The sequence below is a fragment of the Schistocerca piceifrons genome, chromosome 1 (assembly GCF_021461385.2).
Source record: "Schistocerca piceifrons isolate TAMUIC-IGC-003096 chromosome 1, iqSchPice1.1, whole genome shotgun sequence".
Taxonomy (NCBI): domain Eukaryota; kingdom Metazoa; phylum Arthropoda; class Insecta; order Orthoptera; family Acrididae; genus Schistocerca; species Schistocerca piceifrons.
In genome coordinates this window covers 1,214,715,291-1,214,738,687 of record NC_060138.1, presented here as the reverse complement: position 1 = coordinate 1,214,738,687, position 23,397 = coordinate 1,214,715,291, and the positions used below count along the sequence as shown (strand labels likewise).

Below are 23,397 nucleotides of genomic sequence, written 5' to 3'. Positions count from 1 at the left end.
ACAGCACCTTACACTTGTCTACATTGAGATTCAATTGCCATCCATAGCTTAAAGTTAAACATAGCCGTTTGTCATTGGATATAATGTAAACTTAGAATTTGTTTGGTTTATGTATTGGGTTTTCTGTATGAGTTTATTTGCACCTGTATGATTTGCTTTTGTTTATGTACTTAATTATTTGCATGAGTTGTAAACAGATGCTATTATTTAAGTTTTCCTGTGTTAACATATGACAAGTCCTATATCATTGTACATGACAAAATGGATGATCAATAAATGAAAATAAATGTTGCTACATTTCCAATATTTAAAACAAAACTATAGACAATTCTAATAAAGCACTGTTTATGTTCTTTAAAAGATATCTTGGATATGTAAAAATAAATCTTGCTTAAGCAGTTATGGTAAACTTAGGTTATATGAATATGTACTTATATCTAAAAACAAAGATGATGTGACTTACCAAACGAAAGCGCTGGCAGGTTGATAGATACACAAACAAACAAACAAAATCCAAGCTTTCGCAACCAATGGTTGCTTCGTCAGGAAAGAGGGAAGGAGAGGGAAAGACAAAAGGATGTGGGTTTTAAGGGAGAGGGTAAGGAGTCATTCCAATCCCTGGAGCAGAAAGACTTACCTTAGGGGGAAAAAAGGACAGGTATACACACACACACACACACACACACACACACACACACACACATATCCATCCGCACATACACAGTCACAAGCAGACATTTGTAAACGGAAAGAGTTTGGGCAGAGATGTCAGTCGAGGCGGAAGTACAGAGGCAAAGATGTTGTTGAAAGACAGGTTAGGCATGAGCGGCGGCAACTTGAAATTAGCGGAGGTTGAGGCCTGGCGGATAACGAGAAGAGAGGATATACTGAAGAACAAGTTCCCATCTCCGGAGTTATGACAGGCTGGTGTTAGTGGGAAGTATCCAGATAACCTGGACGGTGTAACACTGTGCCAAGATGTGCTGGCCGTGCACCAAGGCATGTTTAGCTACAGGGTGATCCTCATTACCAACTAACACTGTCTGCCTGTGTCCATTCATGCGAATGGACAGTTTGTTGCTGGTCATTACCACATAGAAAGCTTCACAGTGTAGGCAGGTCAGTTGGTAAATCACGTGGGTGCTTTCACACGTGGCTCTGCCTTTGATTGTGTACACCTTCCGGGTTACAGGACTGGAGTAGGTGGTGGTGGGAGGGTGCATGGGACAGGTTTTACACCGGGGGCGGTTACAAGGGTAGGAGCCAGAGGGTAGGGAAGGTGGTTTGGGGATTCCATAGGGATGAACTAAGAGGTTACGAAGGCTAGGTGGATGGCGGAAAGATACTCTTGGTGGAGTGGGGAGGATTTCATGAAGGATGGATCTCATTTCAGGGCAGGATTTGAGGAAGTCGTATCCCTGCTGGAGAGCCACATTCAGAGTCTGATCCAGTCCCGGAAAGTATCCTGTCACAAGTGGGGCACTTTTGGGGTTCTTCTGTGGGATTTTCTGGGTTTGAGGGGATAAGGAAGTGGCTCTGGTTATTTGCTTCTGTACCAGGTTGGGAGAGTAGTTGCGGGATGCGAAAGCTGTTTTCAGGTTGTTGGCGTAATGGTTCAGGGATTCCGGACTGGAGCAGATTCGTTTGCCACGAAGACCTAACCTGTAGAGAAGGGACCATTTGATGTGGAATGGGTGGCAGCTGTCATAATGGAGGTACTGTTGCTTGTTGGTGGGTTTGATGTGGACGGACGTGTGAAGCTGGCCATTGGATAGATGGAGGTCAACATCAAGGAAAGTGGCATGCGATTTGGAGTAGGACCAGGTGAATAAATCTGTACCAAACTTTGGGTTGGCAGGCCTGGGTAACCAAGAAGGCTTCCTCTAAGCGACCCATGAATAGGTTGGCGTACGAGGGGGCCATCCTGGTACCCATGGCTGTTCCCTTTAATTGTTGGTATGTCTGGCCTTCGAAAGTGAAGTAGTTGTGGGTGAGGATGAAGCTGGCTAAAGTAATGAGGAAAGAGGTTTTAGGTAGGGTGGCAGGTGATCGGCGTGAAAGGAAGTGCTCCATCGCAGCGAGGCCCTGGACGTGCGGAATATTTGTGTATAAGGAAGTGGCATCAATGGTTACAAGGATGGTTTCCGGGGGTAACAGATTGGGTAAGGATTCCAGGCGTTCGGGAAAGTGGTTGGTGTCTTTGATGAAGGATGGAAGACTGCATGTAATGGGTTGAAGGTGTTGATCTATGTAGGCAGAGATACGTTCTGTGGGGGCTTGGTAACCAGCTACAATGAGGCGGCCGGGATGATTGGGTTTGTTAATTTTAGGAAGAAGGTAGGGGTGCGGGGTGTCGGTGGGGTCAGGAGGGTGATGGAGTCAGGTGAAAGGTTTTGTAGGGGGCCTAAGGTTCTGAGGATTCCTTGAAGCTCTGCCTGGACATCAGGAATGGGATTACGTTGGCACAACTGACCTGCCTACGCTGTGAAGCTTTCTATGTGGGAATGACCAGCAACAAACTGTCCATTCGCATGAATGGACACAGGCAGACAGTGTTAGTTGGTAATGAGGATCACCCTGTGGCTAAACATGCCTTGGTGCACGGCCAGCACATCTTGGCACAGTGTTACACCGTCCGGGTTATCTGGATACTTCCCACTAACACCAACCTGTCAGAACTCCAGAGATGGGAACTTGCTCTTCAGTATATCCTCTCTTCTTGTTATCCACCAGGCCTCAACCTCTGCTAATTTCAAGTTGCCGCCGCTCATACCTCACCTGTCTTTCAACAACATCTTCGCCTCTGTACTTCCGCCTCGACTGACATCTCTGCCCAAACTCTGCATTTACAAATGTCTGCTTGTGACTGTGTATGTGCGGATGGATATGTGTGTGTGTGTGTGTGTGTGTGTGTGTGTGTGTGTGTGTGTGTGTGTGTGCGAGTGTATACCTGTCCTTTTTTCCCCCTAAGGTAAGTCTTTCCGCTCCCGGGATTGGAATGACTCCTTACCCTCTCCCTTACAACCCACATCCTTTTGTCTTTTCCTCTCCTTCCCTCTTTCCTGACGAAGCAACCATTGGTTGCGAAAGCTTGAACTTTGTGTGTATGTTTGTGTATCTATCAACCTGCCAGCGCTTTCGGTTGGTAAGTCACATCATCTTTGTTTTTAGATATATTTTCCCACGTGGAATGTTTCCCTCTATTATATATGTACTTACTTAGTTTAACTTCTTTTTTGCCGGTCTCATTTTGACATATCCAGTATCACTCGTACAATTAGTTATACAAAAATGCTGGTTCATAAAGGATTCACACATTTTAAATGCCTTTTATTTATAATGTTTCATAACAATACAGAACAAATTACAGCTTAGAACACAATACAAATTGTCTTTAAACACTTCTATAAAACAAAACAGGCCTGAAAGAAGTACCAAGACAATTTCATACTCATCTGGGAAAAAAGAAAAGATAAACATAAAAGCAGACTCATTATAAAACTATTCAAGTTTCCACATAATCTTCTCTTTTTATTGAATATTTTTATTATACTGTGTTGTTATATGACAAATTTGTTACCTACACAGATTTGAACACGACTTTAGAAATAGCGTCAAGCTACAAAATCAGCACAAGAACAAATTATTGTTTTCCTTAATGTACACATATACAGTCCAGAATACCTTTGGAAATTGACTCATTCCATATCCCACAAAACACACCAAGAAAGTTTGTAATATGGTGAATTTTGCTATCACAAAAGCATTATCAAATAACAAAAGGACAATTCACCTTCTACTGTGAATCTTAAATAATTGACCATTTAAATGTAGACTGACTGGAATAATAAATATTAATATTCTTTCAGTCATTTTTGCAGCAATATCAGAGGAATTTCTTCCATTCTATGCCTTCCGTTTCTTCCCTGTATGTTTACTACTTGAACCCTTTTGCCTGTTTTTTGCCATTATGGAAGGGTACTTCTGATTGTTTTTTGCAGTTACTTTCTTAGCACCAGTAACTTCACAGTTAGATGAGTCTGAGATTTTTGAAATTTTCCTGTTCTTTGATTGTAGCGTTAGATCTTTCTCTTCTGTATGGATATCTGCATCTGTGTTTGTAACAAAATTTTTAGTTTTCTTCAAAGCTTCCTCTTTCTTTTTGTCTAGATCTTGATACTTTCTTGCGTTCGTATCATTTGAAGTTACTTTCTCTGCACCAGTAACTTCATAGTTAGAGGAACCTGAGATTTTTGGAATTTTCCTCTTTGTTGATTTTAACTTTAGATATTTCACTTCTGTATGGATATTTGCGTCAGTGTCTGTAGCAAACTCTTTAGTTTTCTGCAAAGCTTGCTCCTTTTTTTGTCTAGGTCTCAATACTTTCTTGGATTCATCATTATTTGAAGTTCCTTTCTCACCAGCAGTCACTTTACACTTAGATGTATCTGAGGTTTCTGAAATTTTCTTATTTGGTTCTAACTTTAGATTTTTCTCTTCTGTATGGATATTTACATCAGTCTCTGTAACAAAATCTTTTGCTTTCTCTTTTTTTCGTCTAGGTCTTGATATTTTCTTGGGTTCATTGTAATTTGAAGCTACTTTCTCAGCACCAGTAACTTCACAGTTATATAAGTCTGAGGTTTTTGAAATTTTCCTCTGCTTTGATTGTAACTTTAGATCTATCTCTTCTAGATGAATATTTGCATCAGTATCCATAACAAAATCTTTACTTTTCCGCATAGCTTCCTCATTTTTTTGTCTAAGTCTCAATACTTTCTTGGGCTCATTGTGACCTGAATGTTTTGTATTTACAGTTGTCTTTGCAGTCGTTAAGTTGTCCAGAGTTGGTGGAGGCACCTCAGACATTATTTTTGGCCAAAAAAACAAAGACAACAGTCGATCTTTCCAAATTGAAATACTTGACTGAAAATCCCTTACACCATCAGTTAGGGATGTACCTCCTGAACTTGTAGATGACACCTTCTTCAAGTGAACATTTGACTGACTTCCTTTCTTACTTGGCTGGCTATGTTTATCATTTGACAATTCTTGCGAAACACATTTGTCCTCAGCAGACCATTTATTACAGTCCAAATTTTGGCAAAAAGAGGTAAGTGTTTTAAATGCTGCAAGAGTACTGTAATTTGGTGGAATACTAAACAGTGTTTTTTCTGAAGTGCTGCCATTAGTACTGCTTTCTGCCGCAAGGGTCTTACTAGAATATGTAGTTACCTTTGATGTTCTACTTTTCCGGCATTGTACCACGTGAGAGGCATTCTCCCCCTTCAGAAAGTGAAGCATTTTTCTATCAGGCTTGGAGAAAGTTGTGGGTTTCTGTGTTAAGTTACCACACAGAACAGTAAGCTGCATTTTTACTTGTTGTGAGAAAAGGGCATTTTCATTCTTGTTGTAGCGAATCTGTTTGTTGTTCCCAAAGTGTCCACTGCCAGATTTAAAGAAAGAAATCAGTTGATGATCTACATTTTCAGCATTGCCGATGGTACTCTTGTGTACACTTGGTTTTACATATGGTTTTTTCATATGGTCACGTTTCACTAACTTTGTAGGTAGTTCACCTTCATGTAAGTCACCAGTTGGAAGTTCTGTTGTCTTAGTGTTTTCTATAACTTCCAACATTTTTTGCGGGCCACAATGGTTGGCAACCACTTTACGAGTGGTCATGTTTAAACGTTTTCCAGGATTTTTTTTAATCCACTTTTGTATTGCACCATACCTATGTCGAATTTGTGTTCTGTTTCGATTATCAAACATTTTACTTATCTGGCTCCACTTCCCTTTACCCAGTTTATCTACTAATTCTAAGAGCTTTTCATCTTCTTCTGGAGTCCAGGGCTTAAATGGTTCCTGATATTGTAGAAATGTGTTGAACCTATTCCGTACTTGTATAGAAGTACGACTTGGCAAATACCTTGAAATTCTTCCAAAGTCTGCTCCATATTTCTTAACTCCTCTTAAAATTATAGCATCTTCAGATTTTGTAAATCTTCCTTTTTTTATAGAAGGATGGAGAGTGTATGCCCAGTGGTTATAAACTTGAAACTTTGTACGACCTTCCATACATAAAGCAATTTTATTCCATGGAATAAAATTACCTATGCGGAAATGCTCCACTAATTCTTCCAGTTTTTTGTTTTCTTCTTCAGTCCACTTCTTTTTTGCTACATTTTTATTCAAGCGAGTCTGGTGGTGATGTATGCACTGATAAGCTGACCGATTTGTCCCTAGTTCTTTTGATATTTTTTCCCAATCCTGATAGTTATGTTTTTCTGCAATCTGTGCTAATTTTTCTTCCTCTTTTTTATTCCATTTATTTTTATTTATTGAAGGCTGCAGATAACTAAGCCACATTCCTATACACTCATTGGTATTATGCCTTTCTTTCAGGTCAACTGTGGATATCTTCATCCAATCAAGTTTTGAAATATCTTCCAAATAATCTTCTTCCGAAAAATGGGCCTCTTTATCATTGAATCTTAGTTCACTATCTGCTGTGGATTTTCTCTGTCCCTTCAATAGCAATTTGGAAGTTTCTATTTCTCTTGTTACAGCTCTAATCAAATTCTTTTTGTCCTGTTCTTTCCATCGATACGAAGAAGGTAAGTTTATGTCTGTGACATAGTCTTTCTTTCGTATCTCAACTGCATCTTGATTGGGAGGGGCAGGAAAAGAATCATGGCCTTTAAAGTATGGAATGCCAAAAATGTATGGCCATCCACTGTGTGACGAAGTACACATCTGAGATTTCTGTAACTCAAGTTTTCTTATCTCTGCCTGATTTACTTCCAAGGCTTTTGTGTTTTCTTCATACAGCAATAGAAAATCATGTTCAAGTTGATCCAATGCACTTTTGCAGCTATTGGCGAGATTCAAACACTTCCGTAAATCTTGAATCACATTGGTAGGACTTGACTGGAAGTTGTTGATGTTTTCTTCTCTCAGCACATTCCACATTAACTCCAAATCTCTCTGCACAACATTCGTCTCTGAATCCCAGTCCAGCATTGTAGTACTGCAGCACCACTGTAAGAAAAAGCATTCTCAAAGAATTTGTGGCATTAACCACAGTTCACGGCTTTTTTTTTTTTTAATTTCACATTATACAAGCATTTTCAAATATCCTATAGCAAAATACTGAATGGAATACAAAAAATTGACTGAATATAACACATTCTCTCCCCCCCCCCCCCCCTCTCTCTCTCTCTCACACAGGTGTGCACACAAACATAAATATATCTACACCGATATGGCTACAATCACTTAAATCCGTTGTTGTGTATCTGATACGCCTTCTCATTTTCCCCTGACTTACTAGGCAGTATCTACAAATTAGGAAATATATATGTGTAAGTTCCTGAACCCTGAATATAGTGTACAAATACGTTATCTGTTTAAGGTCCCACAGCATGTTGGTACTTATATGGCAGATTTACAATTGTATTGTTCATTTGACCAACACTGTAGCTAAAAAAAAGGGGATTTCTTGTTGTGAGCAGTGCGTATGAAGTACAAAAAACACATTCTGCAGACTTTTGAAATGGTTATTACACAACTGCTCATGTCATCTTTAATAAAAATTGCAAAATTTTAATGTTTCTGGATGAAAATTGTTGTTACTGTATAGTTACAATGTTGTACTTCTGAAACACATTCGTTTTTCAGTGTAATGCATTGCATAAACAGAAAGCTCATTTTGAGAAAATACAACAAAACAGGTCCATGGCATAATGTCTATTGCAAAACAAATCAAAACGAGCAGTGGCACAAGATACTGAAAAGTGTAGCAACATTATAACAACAAATACAGTAAACATCTTTTCAGATTAAGATTCTTTATTCATCATTCAACATTACTACAAGCAAGAGATTAATTTTACAAAAAAAAAAAAAAAAAAATTTACGTACTTTCAGTCCTCATACAATGTGTTTTGCCAGACAGATGTGCAAATCTACTACCACTTGGTATTTGCTGATAGAAATCCTGTTTTTCAGCTCATAAGTACTGACACACATCAAGTAGGTTCCAAGATGGTGCCTAGTACTGGATGTTTTGCACTTTATGCTTACAAAAGTAACATATTTAATGGTATTCTGCGCATAAAGTGCTTCAATGTCAGTGTACGAGCCTTTTGTGTCTGCAGTGAATGTGAAATAAAACTAAAAACTATGAATCCTGTAACATCAAGGCCAAGAAACAAGCAGAGGAGGAGTGGCAAGCACTGTAACTGCATACAGTGCAAAGACAGAAGTGTCACACTAATTGTGAGAGTGAATTAGTGAAAAAAGGAGACATTATAAACATTCTTCACAAAGAAAACGTTGAACTGGTAGGAAAAATAAAATCTTTAGAGACCAGTATCAGTGAGCTCAAAAGAAACACTTCAGAAACTAGAAACACACGAAAATCAAACTCTGTTTATGATATTCAGTGCAACAGCATTCACAAAGCTGCAAACATGATGCAAAAACAAACAGTGAAAGTCAAATGTTGATAAAAACAAGTGGAGTGATAATAGCTTGCCTGTTACAAATATGTTTGCCCAAAGTGAAATGGTCGGAAGTAAGAAATACAAGAAAAACAAGTGTAACTGCTACAATAATGGTGCTACACTTTTCACTATCTTCTATTTCTCGTTCTGTAGATCTGTACTGCAGTAAACATTATGCCCTTTGACCTGTTTTGTTGCATTTTCTCAAACTAAGCTTTCTGTTTATTAAACATGTAACACAGAAAAACCAGTGTGTTTCAGAATTACAACTTTTAGCAGGCAGCCAGGGAAGAGGATGTGGATAACTTCTACAGTCGGAAACAATTATCAAACCAGGAGTACCTTTAAAGGAAATCCCAGGAGTACCCTTAAAGGAAATCACAAAAAATATGGTAAACCTAATAAAAAACTTAGGGGAGAGCTCTCTAAATTGTTTGAAATAAAGTCAGGTATCCAACAGGGAGAGGGTCTGTCACCTCTGCTTTTCAATTGTGTGTTAGAGAAGGTAGTTCGAGAATGGAGGAAGGACATCAATACTAAAGGGGTTCAACTAGGAAGAAATCCAAACAAGATCACTGTTGACTAGTTAGCCTTCACAGATGACATGGCATTGATCACAGATTCACTAGATAATGCCCAAGAACAAATAAGGGAACTGCAAAAACAAGCAACCAAAGTAGGACTACAAATATCCTTTGAAAAAGCTAAGTTCATGACAAACATCTGTGATGCTCCCAAAAATATTGCAGTTGACAACAATACAATACAATACACAAAACAGATTCCTTTAAATACCTAGGAGAGTGGATTACATACAATGCAAAAGAAACTACAGCTATAGAAACTTAAAGAGTGCACAAAATGGAAAGAGTGTTTCATATGACTAAAAATGTTTATAACAGCAAATCTTGTCCTGGAACACGAAATTAAGACACTACCCAACAGTGGCCCATCCTGAAGCTCTGTATGCAGCAGAAACACTTAAGCAAACAAGAAATGGAGATCTTGATAAACTAGAGAAGGTCAAAAGAAGAATTTTAATGAAATCACTGGGGGCTAAAAGAAACAATAATGCTAAATACAGGTTGAGACCAAACAGAGAGCTATACTTGAAAACTGAAAAACTAACTGATGTAATGAGAAAGAGAAGACTACAGTTTTTTGGACATATATTCAGAATGGATAACAACAGACTAACCAAGCGGATATTCACATTACTCAATAGCTACAAATCCAAGCCTGCATGCTTCATATAGACTGAAAAGAACACGGAAAATGCTGGAATTACAATATACACAACAGAAAACAGAACACATTTCAGAAAAGCAATTCAAAAGGCAGAATTTCAGGAGAGTAAGGAAACAACTAGATGAAATTGGACTCAAAAAGAAAGGGAACTGCACTCTAAAAGGATGAAGGAAATTTGGAAACTAAGGAAATCTCATACAATGAAGAGTAGCCAAAGCTGATTCATCGTACCCTCCAAATGAGTTATTCGAAAGAAGAAGAAGAAGAAAAACTTTCACATCAGACATTAGTGGTACTAGGAGGTACAAATGAGACTGGTAACCCCAATCAAATGGTTAAAAAGCATGTGCATGAAACATTAGTACTATACTGAAACTCAGTTATAAAATGAATATAATAGTCCATCCCACCCCAATATGACATAATGTACAATGTCTAAATTCAAAAACAGAAGCAACAAATCACTATATGGTACAGATAATCAATGAATTAAGACATGCAAACAAAAGAAGACTCACCATTAATTCTGAATTGGGAAGCTTATGTCGAAACAAATTCTACATCTACATCTACATCATACTGCGCAAGCCACATAATGGTGTGTGGTGCATGGTACTTTCGGTACCACTACCTGATCCCTCCAACCCTGTTCGATTTGCGAATAGTGTGTGGGAAGAATGACTGTCAGTAAGCCTCTGTATTGGCTCTAATTTCTCAAATTCTCTCCTTGTGGTCAATATGTGAGATTTATGTATGGGGGGGAACTAAAATGCTGCCTGACTCATCCCGAAAAGTGCTGTCCCGAAATTTGAATAGTAAATCTCTTCGTGATGCACAATGCCTCGCTTGTAATGTCTGCCAGTGGAGTTTGTTTAGCATCTCTGTAATGCTCTCACGCCAGCTAAATGATCCCGTGATGAAACATGCCGCTCTTTGTTGGATCTTCTCTATCTCCTCTATCAGTCCTACCTGATAGCGATCCCTGATATATGAACAATACTCAAGAATTGGGCAAACAAGCACCTTATAAGCCACTTCTTTCGTGGATGAGTTATATTTCGTGAGTTACACTTCTATAAGCAAGATGGCAACAAGTGTAGTGATGCATAGTGAACGAGTGAATAAAAGTTACTGTTCTGTCGTAAAAAACGAATCCTTTGAAAACTGCAAAAGTGAAATTGAAAAACTAAACGAACGCATTTCAAGTTTACAAAAAACTGTAGATGTTCTAAGACGTGAGATTTCGCATATAACTAATGAAAACTGTGAGCTGAAGAAGTTGTGCCATATTCTAAATGATAAAACAATTAAGCCACAAAACGGGAACCTGGTGAGTTATGAGAAGCGGAAAGGATGCAATAGACAGGCATCAAACGCAGCAATGAAATTATTCTGTCGAATAGTAGTGATGACTGCAATAAGCATGACGAACTACGTAAAGAGTGTGTGACCAAGAAAACAAACCAGTGGGCTAAAGACGAATGCAACGGAAAACGACTGCCAGCGACTAAAAGTAGTGACATATGCTTCAAAAATCGTGAGAGCAGTGAAAGGATAGAACCAGATGGAAAAGAGCCTATTAACAAACTTAATAAACAATGTGAAGGTAGTGGCAACCCCACTCTGAATTCCGCCACAAAGTGCAGAGTACTCTTGCTTGCTGACAGTCATGGAAGAAAGCTGGCAGAGATTCTACAAACTGTTAATCAAAATATCCAAGTAAGTAGTGTGGCGAAGCCAGGTACCAAAACAAATAAAATTGTAATAAACACATCTCTAGGCGGCAAAATGTCGCATGACAATGACTTCGTTGCCTGTATTGCAGGTTCAAATGATGTGGCTTGTAATGAAGCCAATTGGTGCATTGGAGGTTTGTCTAAATTTCTGGAACGAAATAAATCAAAAAACACTATTGTTGCTACCATCCCGCACCACAAGTTACGAAAAATGTTTAATTCTCGACATAAGCACACTAGATAAGGTCATGCATACTAAACATGGACTGCATCTCAACTATGAGGGTAAGCATTTTCTTTGTGAAAAAGTAAGCATATTGATCACTGAAAAGATCGAACTCAGTAGTCGCATATATAAAAATAGTTTGCTTTCGAGTGAAACTGACGTTCCTTTTTTAGTGTAAATCAGCCTTCGGTGTGCGTACATGAAGGCAAAAGCTTTACTGACTGCATCAAGAAAGACGCAAAATGTAAAATAATGTTTCAAAATGTTCCGTACATTTCTAACAAAATGGAGCAAATTGACAAAATTCTAGGAGAATGTAAACCACATATATACATTGTGAATGAACTTGGATGCAAGTCTGAAGAGGCTTGTAGTTTTAAGTTAAACAATTACAAAATTGTGGATGCATACTACAGAAAGATACACAAGGGTGGGGATGCTGGCATTTTTTGTTAGAAATTACATACATTGTGAAAAAATTGACTGGGTTGACAATCTTGCAATGGAGCTGGCCTTTGTAGTAGCAGCTGTAAAAATGAAGGCAGGCAAAAACAGCCTAATAATTGTAGGCCTGTATAGATCACCAAATAGTGATGTAGAAGAGTTCTTTTGCCAGCTAGAACAACTTCTGAATAAACTATCATCAAACAAAAAACAGGTAATAATAACAGGAGATGTAAACATAGACACTTTAAACTGTACTGGTAGGGTAAATTATCTGAGATATTCTGACTTACTGCATTGTTATAATTACAACAAAATAAAAGATGAACCAACCAGAATAACACCTAACTCACAATCTTGTATTGATCATGTTCTTTCGAATCTAAATAGGAATCATATAGTGGTAAGAGCTGTTGAAACATATCTCTCAGGCCATAGAGCTCTATCCATAGAAATTAATACAGACCACAAAACAGTTCTGCATAGTGACCTACACACTTATAAAAGGAAGATTAATTATAACTTACTTGGGAAGGAGCTTGCTGAGAGAGAGTGGGATAAGGTATATAGATCACAAGGTATTAATGAAAAGTGCGGCCTTTTCTACGAAATATTTAACCATAGGCATGTCCATTAGTAAAAAACAAACTAAAGAAATCAGATCCCATAAAGAAACTTAAAATTCCCCCAGAAATACATAAACTAAAGGAAAATATGAAGGACCTTTATGTGCTGTTCCGAGAAACAAAATTGCAGTACTTCCTCACAAAATACAAAAGCACCAGAAAGACATACAGGGAATCCCTGAAGAGACTAAAAGCACTTCAATTATGCTGAACAGATAAGAAAAACTAGTAATAGTAGCAAAACAGCCTGGCATATTGTAAACAAAGAATGTGAATATAGAGAAAAACCAGGCTGCAGCAACATTGCATTAGGAGAAAATGGAATACTGTTGAATGTGAGGTCTTCATTAAACATTTTAATAAGGCGTGCAGAGAAGAAAAAGATTAATCAGCTCTGAAAATAAAAACAGTTAAAATGAGTAATTCATTTTTCCTAAGGAATGTAAAAGAGTTTGAGGTCATGAATATAATCTCAAAACTCAAAGTAAAATCATCTAGAGGCTGGGATGACATTTCGTCCACACTACTTAAAGAATGCAAAAATGAATTAATAAAACCAATAACACATCTAATAAACAGTTCAATTGGCCAGGGGACCTTTCCAGAGCTTTTAAAAATCACTGAGATACAACCAGTGTATAAAAAGAGGGTTATCACAGACATAAATAACTACCGGCCAATCTCTTTGACTTCAACACTTGGCAAGCTGCTAGAAAGAATAATTCTAGATCAAATGGAATTCTTCTTCTGTAAATACAACTATTAAATAAAACACAACATGGGTTTTGAAAAGGACGATCTACAATAACAGCATTAGCAACTTTTTGACATGAACTACTGAACAGGCTGGATGAAGGAAACAAAGTTATAGGGACTTTCCTAGATCTGTCTAAAGCATTTGATTCTGTGAATGATGCAGTACTGTTATCCAAGTTAGAAAATTACGGGATAAGAGGAGTAGCTCTAAAATTACAAAGTTCTTATCTTTGTAATAGAAGACAGTGCACAAAACTAAATTATAAGAATGAAAGTAAGATCCAAACAGTAAAGTCAGCATACAGAACTCTCAATTGTGGAGTTCCCAAAGGAAGTATACGTGGACCATTCTTGTTTATAGTATATATTAATGCTATATCACAGCCACAAAACTCCAAACTAGTGAACTATGCTGATGATACATCTTTTATTAGCTAGGGCTGCGCAGAGTGGGCATCATTCCAAAGCAACAAAGAGAACTTTGAAATGATCACAGAATATCTAACAGTGAATAAGCTTACACTGAATAAGGACAAGACTGTAGTAATAAAGTTCTTGCTACGTTTTAATAATACTCATACTCAATCACTTTCTACAGCTGAAACATCTGACAAATGTAAATTTTTAGGCTTATTGATTGATAAACATCTCACTTGGAAAGAGCATATCAGCTCCACTTGTAAAAAGGTTTCTATTAATATTTACTTACTAAAATGTCTTGCAAATATAGTAGCTTGTCCTCAAACAAGTGTATTATGGGTTAATACACTCACATCTGCAATATGGGATCAAGGTCTGGGGTGGGGCACCCACTGTGTATACGGATCGCATTTTCAGGCTTCAAAAGAGAGCAGTTAGGATAATTGCTAATATAAGCAAACACGTCCTGTAGGGACTATTTCAAAAATTATAAATTACTGACTGTTTACTCAATGTATGTATTTAAGACCATAATGTCTGTAAAAGAGAACGAGGAAAATAGTGTAAAGAACAGAGACACCCATAATTACAATACTCGAGCCAAAAGTGACTATCATAGGATACGGACTAACAAGAAAGCTACAGACCACAGTCCATATGTAACTGGGAGACAATTCTGTAATAAGTTGCCAAAAAATATAAAGCAACTCCAAGGCAATCTTTTCAAGGGCAAGTTGAAAAATCTGTTACTAGAAAGATGTTTATACTCATTAAAAGAATTCTGAGTTGCAGTACTGTTAGTTTATTCTTTTACTTACTGCAGTATATTAGTGGTGGTATTGTTATAATTGGCTAATTGATGTATATACTCATTATATGTATGGAGTGATATATAATGTGCTAATGTGTTTATAACATTATTGCATGGAATGATATACAATGTGCTACTTGATGTATATACTCATTCTTGAAATGACATGATGTTGTTGTTGTGGTCTTCAGTCGTGAGACTGGTTTGACGCAGCCGTCCATGCTACTCTATCCTGTGCAAGCTTCTTCAACTCCCAGTACCTACTGCAGCCTACATCCTTCTGAATCTGCTTAGTGTATTCATCTCTTTGTCTCCCTCTAGGATTTTTACCCTCCACGCTGCCCTCCAATACTAAATTGGTGATCCCATGATGCCTTAGAACATGTCCTACCAACCGATCCCTTCTTCTGGTCAAGTTGTGCCACAAACTCCTCTTCTCCCCAATTCTATTCAATATCTCCTCATTATTTATGTGATCTACCCATCTAATCTTCAGCATGCTTCTGTAGCACCACATTTGGAAAGCTTCTATTCTCTTCTTGCCTAAACTATTTATTGCCCATGTTTCACTTCCATACATGGCTACACTCCATACAAATACTTTCAGAAAGGACTTCCTGACACTTAAATCTATACTCGATGTTAACAAATTTCTCTTCTTCAGAAACGATTTCCTTCCCATTGCCAGTCTACACTTTATATCCTCTCTACTTCAAGCATCATCAGTTATTTTGCTCCCCAAATAGCAAAACTCCTTTACTACTTTAAGTGTCTCATTTCCTAATCTAATTCCCTCAGCATCACCCGACTTAATTCGACTACATTCCATTATCATCATTTTGCTTTTGTTGATGTTCATCTTATACCCTCCTTTCAAGACACTGTCCATTCCGTTCAACTGCTCTTGCAAGTCCTTTGCTGTCTCTGACAGAATTACAATGTCATCGGCGAACCTCAAAGTTTTTATTTCTTCTCCATGGATTTTAATGCCTACTCCGAACTTTTCTTTTGTTTCCTTTATTGCTTGCTCAATATACACATTGAACAGCATTGGGGAGACGCTACAACCCTGTCTCACTCCCTTCCCAACCACTGCACCCTTTCATGTCCCTCGACTCTTATAACTGCCCTCTGCTTTCTGTACAAATTGTAAGTAGCCTTTCGCTGCCTGTATTTTACCCCTGCCACCTTCAGAATTTGAAAGAGAATATTCCAGTCAACATTGTCAAAAGATTTCTCTAAGTCTACAAATGCTAGAAATGTAGGCTTGCCTTTCCTTAATCTTTCTTCTAAGATAAGTCGTACAGTCAGTATTGCCTCACGTGTTCCAATGGAATCCAAACTGATCTTCCCCGAGGTCAGCTTCTACTAGTTTTTGCATTCGTCTGTAAAGAATTCGCGTTAGTATTTTGCAGCTGTGACTTATTAAACTGATAGTTCGGTAATTTTCACATCTGTCAACACCTGCTTTCTTTGGGATTGGAATTATTATATTCTTCTTGAAGTCTGAGGGAATTTCGCTTGTCTCATACATCTTGCTCACCACATGGTAGAGTTTCCTCAGGACTGGCTCTCCCAAGGCTGTCGTTAGTTCTAATGGAATGTTGTCTACTCCCGGGGCCTTGTTTCGACTTAGGTCTTTCAGTGCTCTGTCAAACTCTTCACGCAGTATCATATCTCCCATTACATCTTCATCTACATCCTCTTCCATCTCCACAATATTGTCCTCAAGAACATCGCCCCTGTATAGACCCTCTATATACTCCTTCCACCTTTCTGATTTCCCTTCTTTGCTTAGAACTGGGTTTCCATCTGAGCTCTTGATATTCATGCAAGTGGTTCTCTTTTCTTCAAAGGTCTCTTTAATTTTCCAGTAGGCAGTATCTATCTTACCCCTTGTGATATAAGCCTCTACATCCTTACATTTGTCCTTTAGACATCCCTGCTTAGTCATTTTGCACTTCATGTCAATCTCATTTTTGAGGCGTTTGTATTCCTTTTTGCCTGCTTCATTTTCTGCATCTTTGTATTTTCTCCTTTCATCAATTTAATTCCGTATCTCTTCTGTTACCCAAGGATTTCTACCAGCCCTCGTCTTTTTACCTACTTGATCCTCTGCTGCCTTCACTATTTCATCCCTCAAAGCTACCCATTCTTCTTATACTGTATTTCTTTCCCCAATTCCTGTCAATTGTTCCCTTATGGTCTCCCTGAAACTCTGTACAACCTCTGGTTTAGTTAGTTTATCCAGGTCCCATCTCCTTAAATCCCCACATTTTTGCAGTTTCTTCAGTTTTAATCTACAGTTCATAACCAATAGATTGTGGTCAGAGTCCACATCTGCCCCTGGAAATGTCTTACAATTTAAAACCTGGTTCCTAAATCTCTGTCTTACAATTATGTAATCTATCTGAAACCTTCTAGTATCTCCAGGGTTTTTCCACGTATACAACCTTCTTTCATGATTCTTGAACCAAGTGTTAACTATGATTAAGTTATGCTCTGTGTAAAATTCTACCAGGCGGCTTCCTCTTTCATTCCTTAGCCCTAATCCATATTCTCCTACTACGTTTCCTTCTCTCCCTTTTCCTACTGTCGAATTCCAGTCACCCAAGACTATTAAATTTTCGTCTTCCTTCACTACTTGAATAATTTCTTTTATCTCATCATACATTTCGTCAATTTCTTCATCATCTGCAGAGCTAGTTGGCATATAAACTTGTACTACTGTAGTAGGCATGGGCTTCGTGTCTATCTTGGGCACAATAATGTGTTCACTATGCTGTTTGTAGTAGCTTACCCGCACTCCTATTTTTCTATTCATTATTAAACCTACTCCTGCATTACCCCTATTTGATTTTGTATTTATAACCTTGTATTCACCTGACCAAAAGTCTTGTTCCTCCTGCCACCGAATTTCACTAATTCCCACTATATCTAACTTTAACCTATCCATTTCCCTTTTTAAATTTTCTAACCTACCTGCCCGATTAAGGGATCATATTGATATAATTGTACAAAAAATGACGATATCCAAGACTGTAAAGTTAACATGGACGAATAAACATCATCATCATCATTATTATTATTATTATTATTATTATTAAGATTCTTTCGATGAATCCAAGTCTGGTGTCCGTTTTTCGCACTATTAGTTTTATATGGTCGTTTCACTTAAGATTGCTCTGGATAGTTATGCTTGGATATTTTATGGCAGACGCTGTCTCCAGCTGTTTGTCAGCAATAGTGTAGCTGTACAGTAGTGGATTTCTTTTCCTATGTATGTGCAATATGTTACATTTATTTACGTCCAGGGTCAACTGCCATAGCCTGCACCATTCATCAATTCTCTGCAGGTCATTTTGCAAATTCTTACTATCTTCTGGCGTTGCTTTTAGCTATAGACAACCACGTCATCTGCAAATAGCCTTAAAGAGCATCTGGCACTTTCTACTAGATCATTTATTGTAAACAGCAACTGTCCTATCACACTTCCCTGTGGTACTCCGGATATTACCTTTACATCTGTCGATTTAGTTCCGTTAACAGTGACATGTTGAGCTCTATCTGCAAGAAAGTCTTGAATCCAGTCACAGGTCTGCTCTGATACTCCATAAGCTCGTATTTTTTTCATTAAATGGCAATGTGGTATGGTGTCAATGCCTTACTGAAATCAAGGAACACAGCATTGACCTGAGCGCCATTGTCCACTGCGCTGTGCAAGCGAGTTTCGCAGGATCTCTGTTTGTGAAATCCATGTTGACTTTTATAGAGTAGATGTTCATTTTCCAAAAATGTCATAATTCTTGAGCATAAAACATGTTTCATTCACTTTGCAAGGTTTCCATTTAAACAGAGAAGGAAAGAAACAGAATTTGAAGGTAGTGCATTGCATTGAAGAGAACCCATCAATGAGTACTCCAACAATTGTGTGTGCAATGGGTGTTAGTCACAGTACTGTCTGGGACATTCTGTGTGAGCGATAATTACATCCGCACCACTTACAAAGGATATCTACTACGGGTCCAGCGAATTTACCACAATGCACTGTCTGCCGCATGTAGTTCCTGCACCACTGTGTTTTCACACCCCTCTTTCCACAATGAGTACTCTTCACAAATGAATGTAAGTTCAAAAGGGACTGTGTTCTGAATTCGCTAAACAGTCACCCGTCTGGGCAGATGGAAACCCTCGGGCTGCACATGTTCAGGGATTTCAGCACTGGTTTTGTATTAATGTGTGTGCAAGTATTCTGGACAGTGATACGATTGAGCCACACCTCCTTCTACTCAATAACTGGTCCTGGTCTTCCTACCAAATGTATTGGGTCCATTCTTTGAAGCTGTGCCACTGAATGTCCCTCAGGAAATATGGTTTTAGCATGATGATGCATCAGCTCACTTCTCACATGCAGTTCAGAGACACTTCAACAGACGGTATGGTTAAAGATGGATAGGCCAAGCTGGTCCAACCTTGTGGCTGCCATGATCTCTGGTTTAACTCTGATGGACTGCTTCTTATGGGGCTTTCCTTTTTTTTTGAGTCGTCAGTCTTCTGACTGGTTTGATGCGGCCTGCCACGAATTCCTCTTGATCTCAGAGCAGCACTTACAACCCTACATCGTCAATTATTTGCTGGATGTATTCCAATCACTGCCATCCTCTACAGTTTTTGCCCTCTACAGCTCCCTCTAGTACCATGCATGGAAGGTATTCCCTGATGTCTTAACAGATGTCCTATCAACTTGTCCCTTCTCCTTGTCAGTGTTTTCCACATATTCCTTTCCTTTCTGAATTCTGCGCAGAACTCCTCATTCCTTACTTTATCAGTCCACCTAATTTTCAACATTGGTCTGTAGCATTACATTTCAAATGCTTAAATTCTCTTCAGTTCTGGTTTCCCACAGTCCATGTTTCACTACCACACAATGCTGTGCTCCAGACATACATTCTCAGAAATTTCTTCCTTAAATTAAGGCATATGTTTGATACTAATACACTTCTCTTGGCCAGGAATGCCCGTTTTGCCTGTACTAGTCTGCTTTAGATGTCCTCCTTGCTCCGTCCATCATTGGTTATTTTGCTGCATATGTAGCACAACTCCTTAACTTCATCTGTTCGTGACCATCAACCCGGATATTAAGTTTCTTGCTGTTTTCATTTCTACTACTTTCGTCTTTCTTCAATTTACTGTCACTCCATATTCTGTACTCATTGTGCTGTTCATTCCATGTAGCAGAACATGTAATTCTTTTTCTCTTTCACTCAAGATTGCAATATCATCAGCAACTCGAATCATTGATATCCTTTCGCCTTGAACTTTAATTCCACTCCTAAGCTTGGTATGTTGCCAGACTCATACATTCTACACACCAACGTGAATAGCCATTTTATTGCCACTTCCCCCAATGAGTTTAAAAATTCTGATGGAATGTTATCTTTCCCTTCTGTCCTATATGATTTTATGTCTTCTAAAGCTTTGGTAAATTCTGATTCTAATACTGGACCCCCTACCTCTTCTAAATCAATTCCTGTTTCTTCTTCTATCACATGAGGCAAATCTTCCCTCACATAGAGGCCTTCAATGTAGTCTTTTCACTTATCTGCTCTCTCCTCTGCGTTGAACAGTGGAATTCCGATTCTACTCTTAATATTACCATAATTGCTTTTAATTTTTCTGAAGGCTGTTTTAGACTTTCCTATCTGCTGTGTCAGTCCTTCCGACTATCATTTCTTTTCAATTTCTTCACATTTTTTATGCAGGCATTTCATCTTATCTTTCCTGCACTTCCTATTTATTTCATTGCTCAGCGACTTCTATTTATGTATTCCCGAATTTCCCTGAACATTTTTGTACTTCCTTATTTATCGATCAGCTGAAGTATTTCTTTTGTTATCCATGGTTTCTTCGCAGTTACCTTCTTTGTACCTATGTTTTTCTTTCCAAGTTTGCCCTTTTTAGAGGTCTCCATTCCTTTTCAACTATATTGCCTACGGAGCTATTCCTCATTGCTGTATCTGTAGCCTTAGTGAACTTCATGTGAATTTCATCGTTCCTTAGTGCTTCAGTATCCAACTTCTTTGCATACTGATACTTCCTATCTGATCTCTTAAACTTCAGCCTACTCTTAATCACTACTAAATTCTGACCTGAATCTATATCTTCCCATGGGTATGCCTTACAATCCATTATCTGATTTCAAAATCTCTGTCTGACCACATTGTAATCTAACTGAAATCTTCCCGTATCACCTAGCCTTTTCCAAGTATACCTCCTCCTCATATGCACCGTTTAATTTAGAAGACTCCTGCAGGGACAGAAGAATACCTGCAGGCATGAGTTCTGGCCACTACACTAGGAATTGAAGAGACACCATATCTACATTTTGTAGATATAATGTCTGTAACAATGGTGGTGGTCGCCACATCAAGCCACTGTTGTAATGTATCAGCACTGTTCTATATGTACAGTATATTGGATTCCTTTTTATTTTGGAATAATACACATACTTAATTCTCTTTCCCATGCAGGTAATAAATGAGATCTTTTGCCTAATGAAGCAACAGCAAACTAATCAAATGGTCTTCTTTTCATTTTTTATCAATTCTGATATGTTCTTCCCATTTTGACTCATCTCATATTATTAGCAATTTCAAATTAGCACATTGAACCACTACTTACAGACAAAAATGGAAAGTCACACTATAAAACTGTGCAACTGTTTGTATTCGGGCTCGGTCAAATTTCATACTAATAGCAGTTTCACAATTACCACAGTGAACCAATACTTACAGATGAATGTCACAATATAAAACTGGGCAACTGTTTGTGTTCAGGCTTTTAAGTCCCACAGTCTTCTCTCAATATGGTTATACTTCAATCTGAAACAAAGAAACCAAACAGCTTTCTTCTTACTGGATTATGGGAATAAGTCAATGATACATATTTTCAGTGCAACAGAACAGACTGCAGCTATCCAATCTGAACTCTCACTTGGGAGGATAGGCTCTGCCCATTTTAGGTCAGGGTTAAGTGGCAGTAACGGAGAAGTAACATCTCATATAAGCCCTTGGTTCTACTGGTCTGGCTGTTGGTACCCCGTAATGGTCTCTTGCCACAGTCATGGTGAAGCCTACGACAGTCTGTTTGGTGAAGAGTATCAGGTGACCACTGATGTGGCTCACTGAGTGAAAGCAGCAACCCTCTCTCCTGGAGTTAATACACAGAGAAGATCCATACTGTACAAAGGCAGTGATACACGAAACATCACAACTCACAGCACCTGTTGGAGAAACTGGGTTCGGCCGTCAAAATACTTTGCATAAAATTGAAACAACAACTTGGCTGTACAAACAGAAGTATACCATTAAAAAAAATTGAGGAAAGTGGTACTAACACTATTTTGCTACCTACAGGCATCACTGAGACGACTTTCAACAGTTCCAACTATTACGCGGAATGCATCATGAAACAATCACATATTTTTCTACATTCAACTGCCGTATCTGCTAAAAATCTTATGATGACTTCTGCATAAATAAAATATTCCACAAGTAAAATAGTCCTCCATTTCAGTCTATAAGCAGGAATTACTTTGGAAGATCTATCAAACAAAAAGAAAATGCTAATAACGGTGGACACATGGAACGCAAAAATTATAAATAAGAGGGGCATGTAAAATATTAGAGCACTAAGTCAGTGTGGGAAATTAGAAAATCTAAAGGTTAAAATTGAAAAAATGTCGATAAGCATTTTAGGATAGGGTAGATCTTATGATTATTCTCACAGGGTCAGATTAAGATCTTAGAACTGGAGTAGGAATATTAATTAATATACTGGAAATAGAGTAAAAGGTTATCTGTAGTAAAGTAAAATAACATTGATTTAGGCCTTCAGGCTTTCCCAGAGAGACACAGTCATCTTCGGAAATTGGGTTTTCTGCTGGTAATCCACATCATAATTGCAATATCCTTCCCACTCCTCCTACATTGGTATTCCACTGTCATCAAACCTACACAACATACTCGTCCATCCTTACACAACCCCTACTCCCAATCCCATACCTCATGGCTCATACCCCTGTAATAGACCTAGATGCAAGACCTGTCCCATACATCCTCCTACCACCAGCTACTCAAGTTCAGTCACTAACATCTACATCTACATCTACATTTATACTCCGCAAGCCACCCAACGGTGTGTCGCGAAGGCCACTTTATGTGCCACTGTCATTACCTCCCTTTTCTGTTCCAGTCGCATATGGTTCGCGGGAAGAAAGACTGTCTGAAAGCCTCCGTGCGCGCTCGAATCTCTCTAATTTTACATTCGTGATCTCCTCGGGAGGTATAAGTAGGGGGAAGCAATATATTCGATACCTCATCCAGAAACGCACCCTCTCGAAACGTGGCGAGCAAGCTACACCGCGATGCAGAGCGCCTCTCTTGCAGAGTCTGCTAAACATCTCCGTAACGCTATCACGGTTACCAAATAACCCTGCGACGAAATGCACCGCTCTTCTTTGGATCTTCTCTATCTCCTCCGTCAACCCAATCTGGTACGGATCCCACACTGATGACCAATACTCAAGTATAGGTCGAATGGGTGTTTTGTAAGCCACCTC

The 23,397-nt window shown here is 38.5% G+C and overlaps 1 protein-coding gene across 12 annotated transcripts in view; it reads right to left on the bottom strand.

Annotated features, from left to right (window-relative positions):
* Window positions 1–3,427: 3,427 nt before the first annotated feature.
* Window positions 3,428–23,397, bottom strand: part of LOC124802685 — a 67,100-nt gene continuing 47,130 nt past the window's right edge. For 10 of the 12 annotated variants that reach the window (XM_047263694.1, XM_047263690.1, XM_047263646.1 and 7 more), the window contains 2 exons: window positions 21,570–21,658; window positions 3,428–7,044 (listed from right to left, as the gene is read on the bottom strand). In XM_047263694.1, the coding sequence (XP_047119650.1) occupies window positions 3,907–7,026 (3,120 nt within the window). In that variant the 5' untranslated portion in view covers window positions 7,027–7,044; window positions 21,570–21,658 and the 3' untranslated portion in view covers window positions 3,428–3,906. Of the gene's footprint in view, window positions 7,045–21,569; window positions 21,659–21,770; window positions 21,993–23,397 lie in introns of those variants that run through there. The other 2 variants (XM_047263655.1, XM_047263712.1) reach the window with 2 other exon arrangements.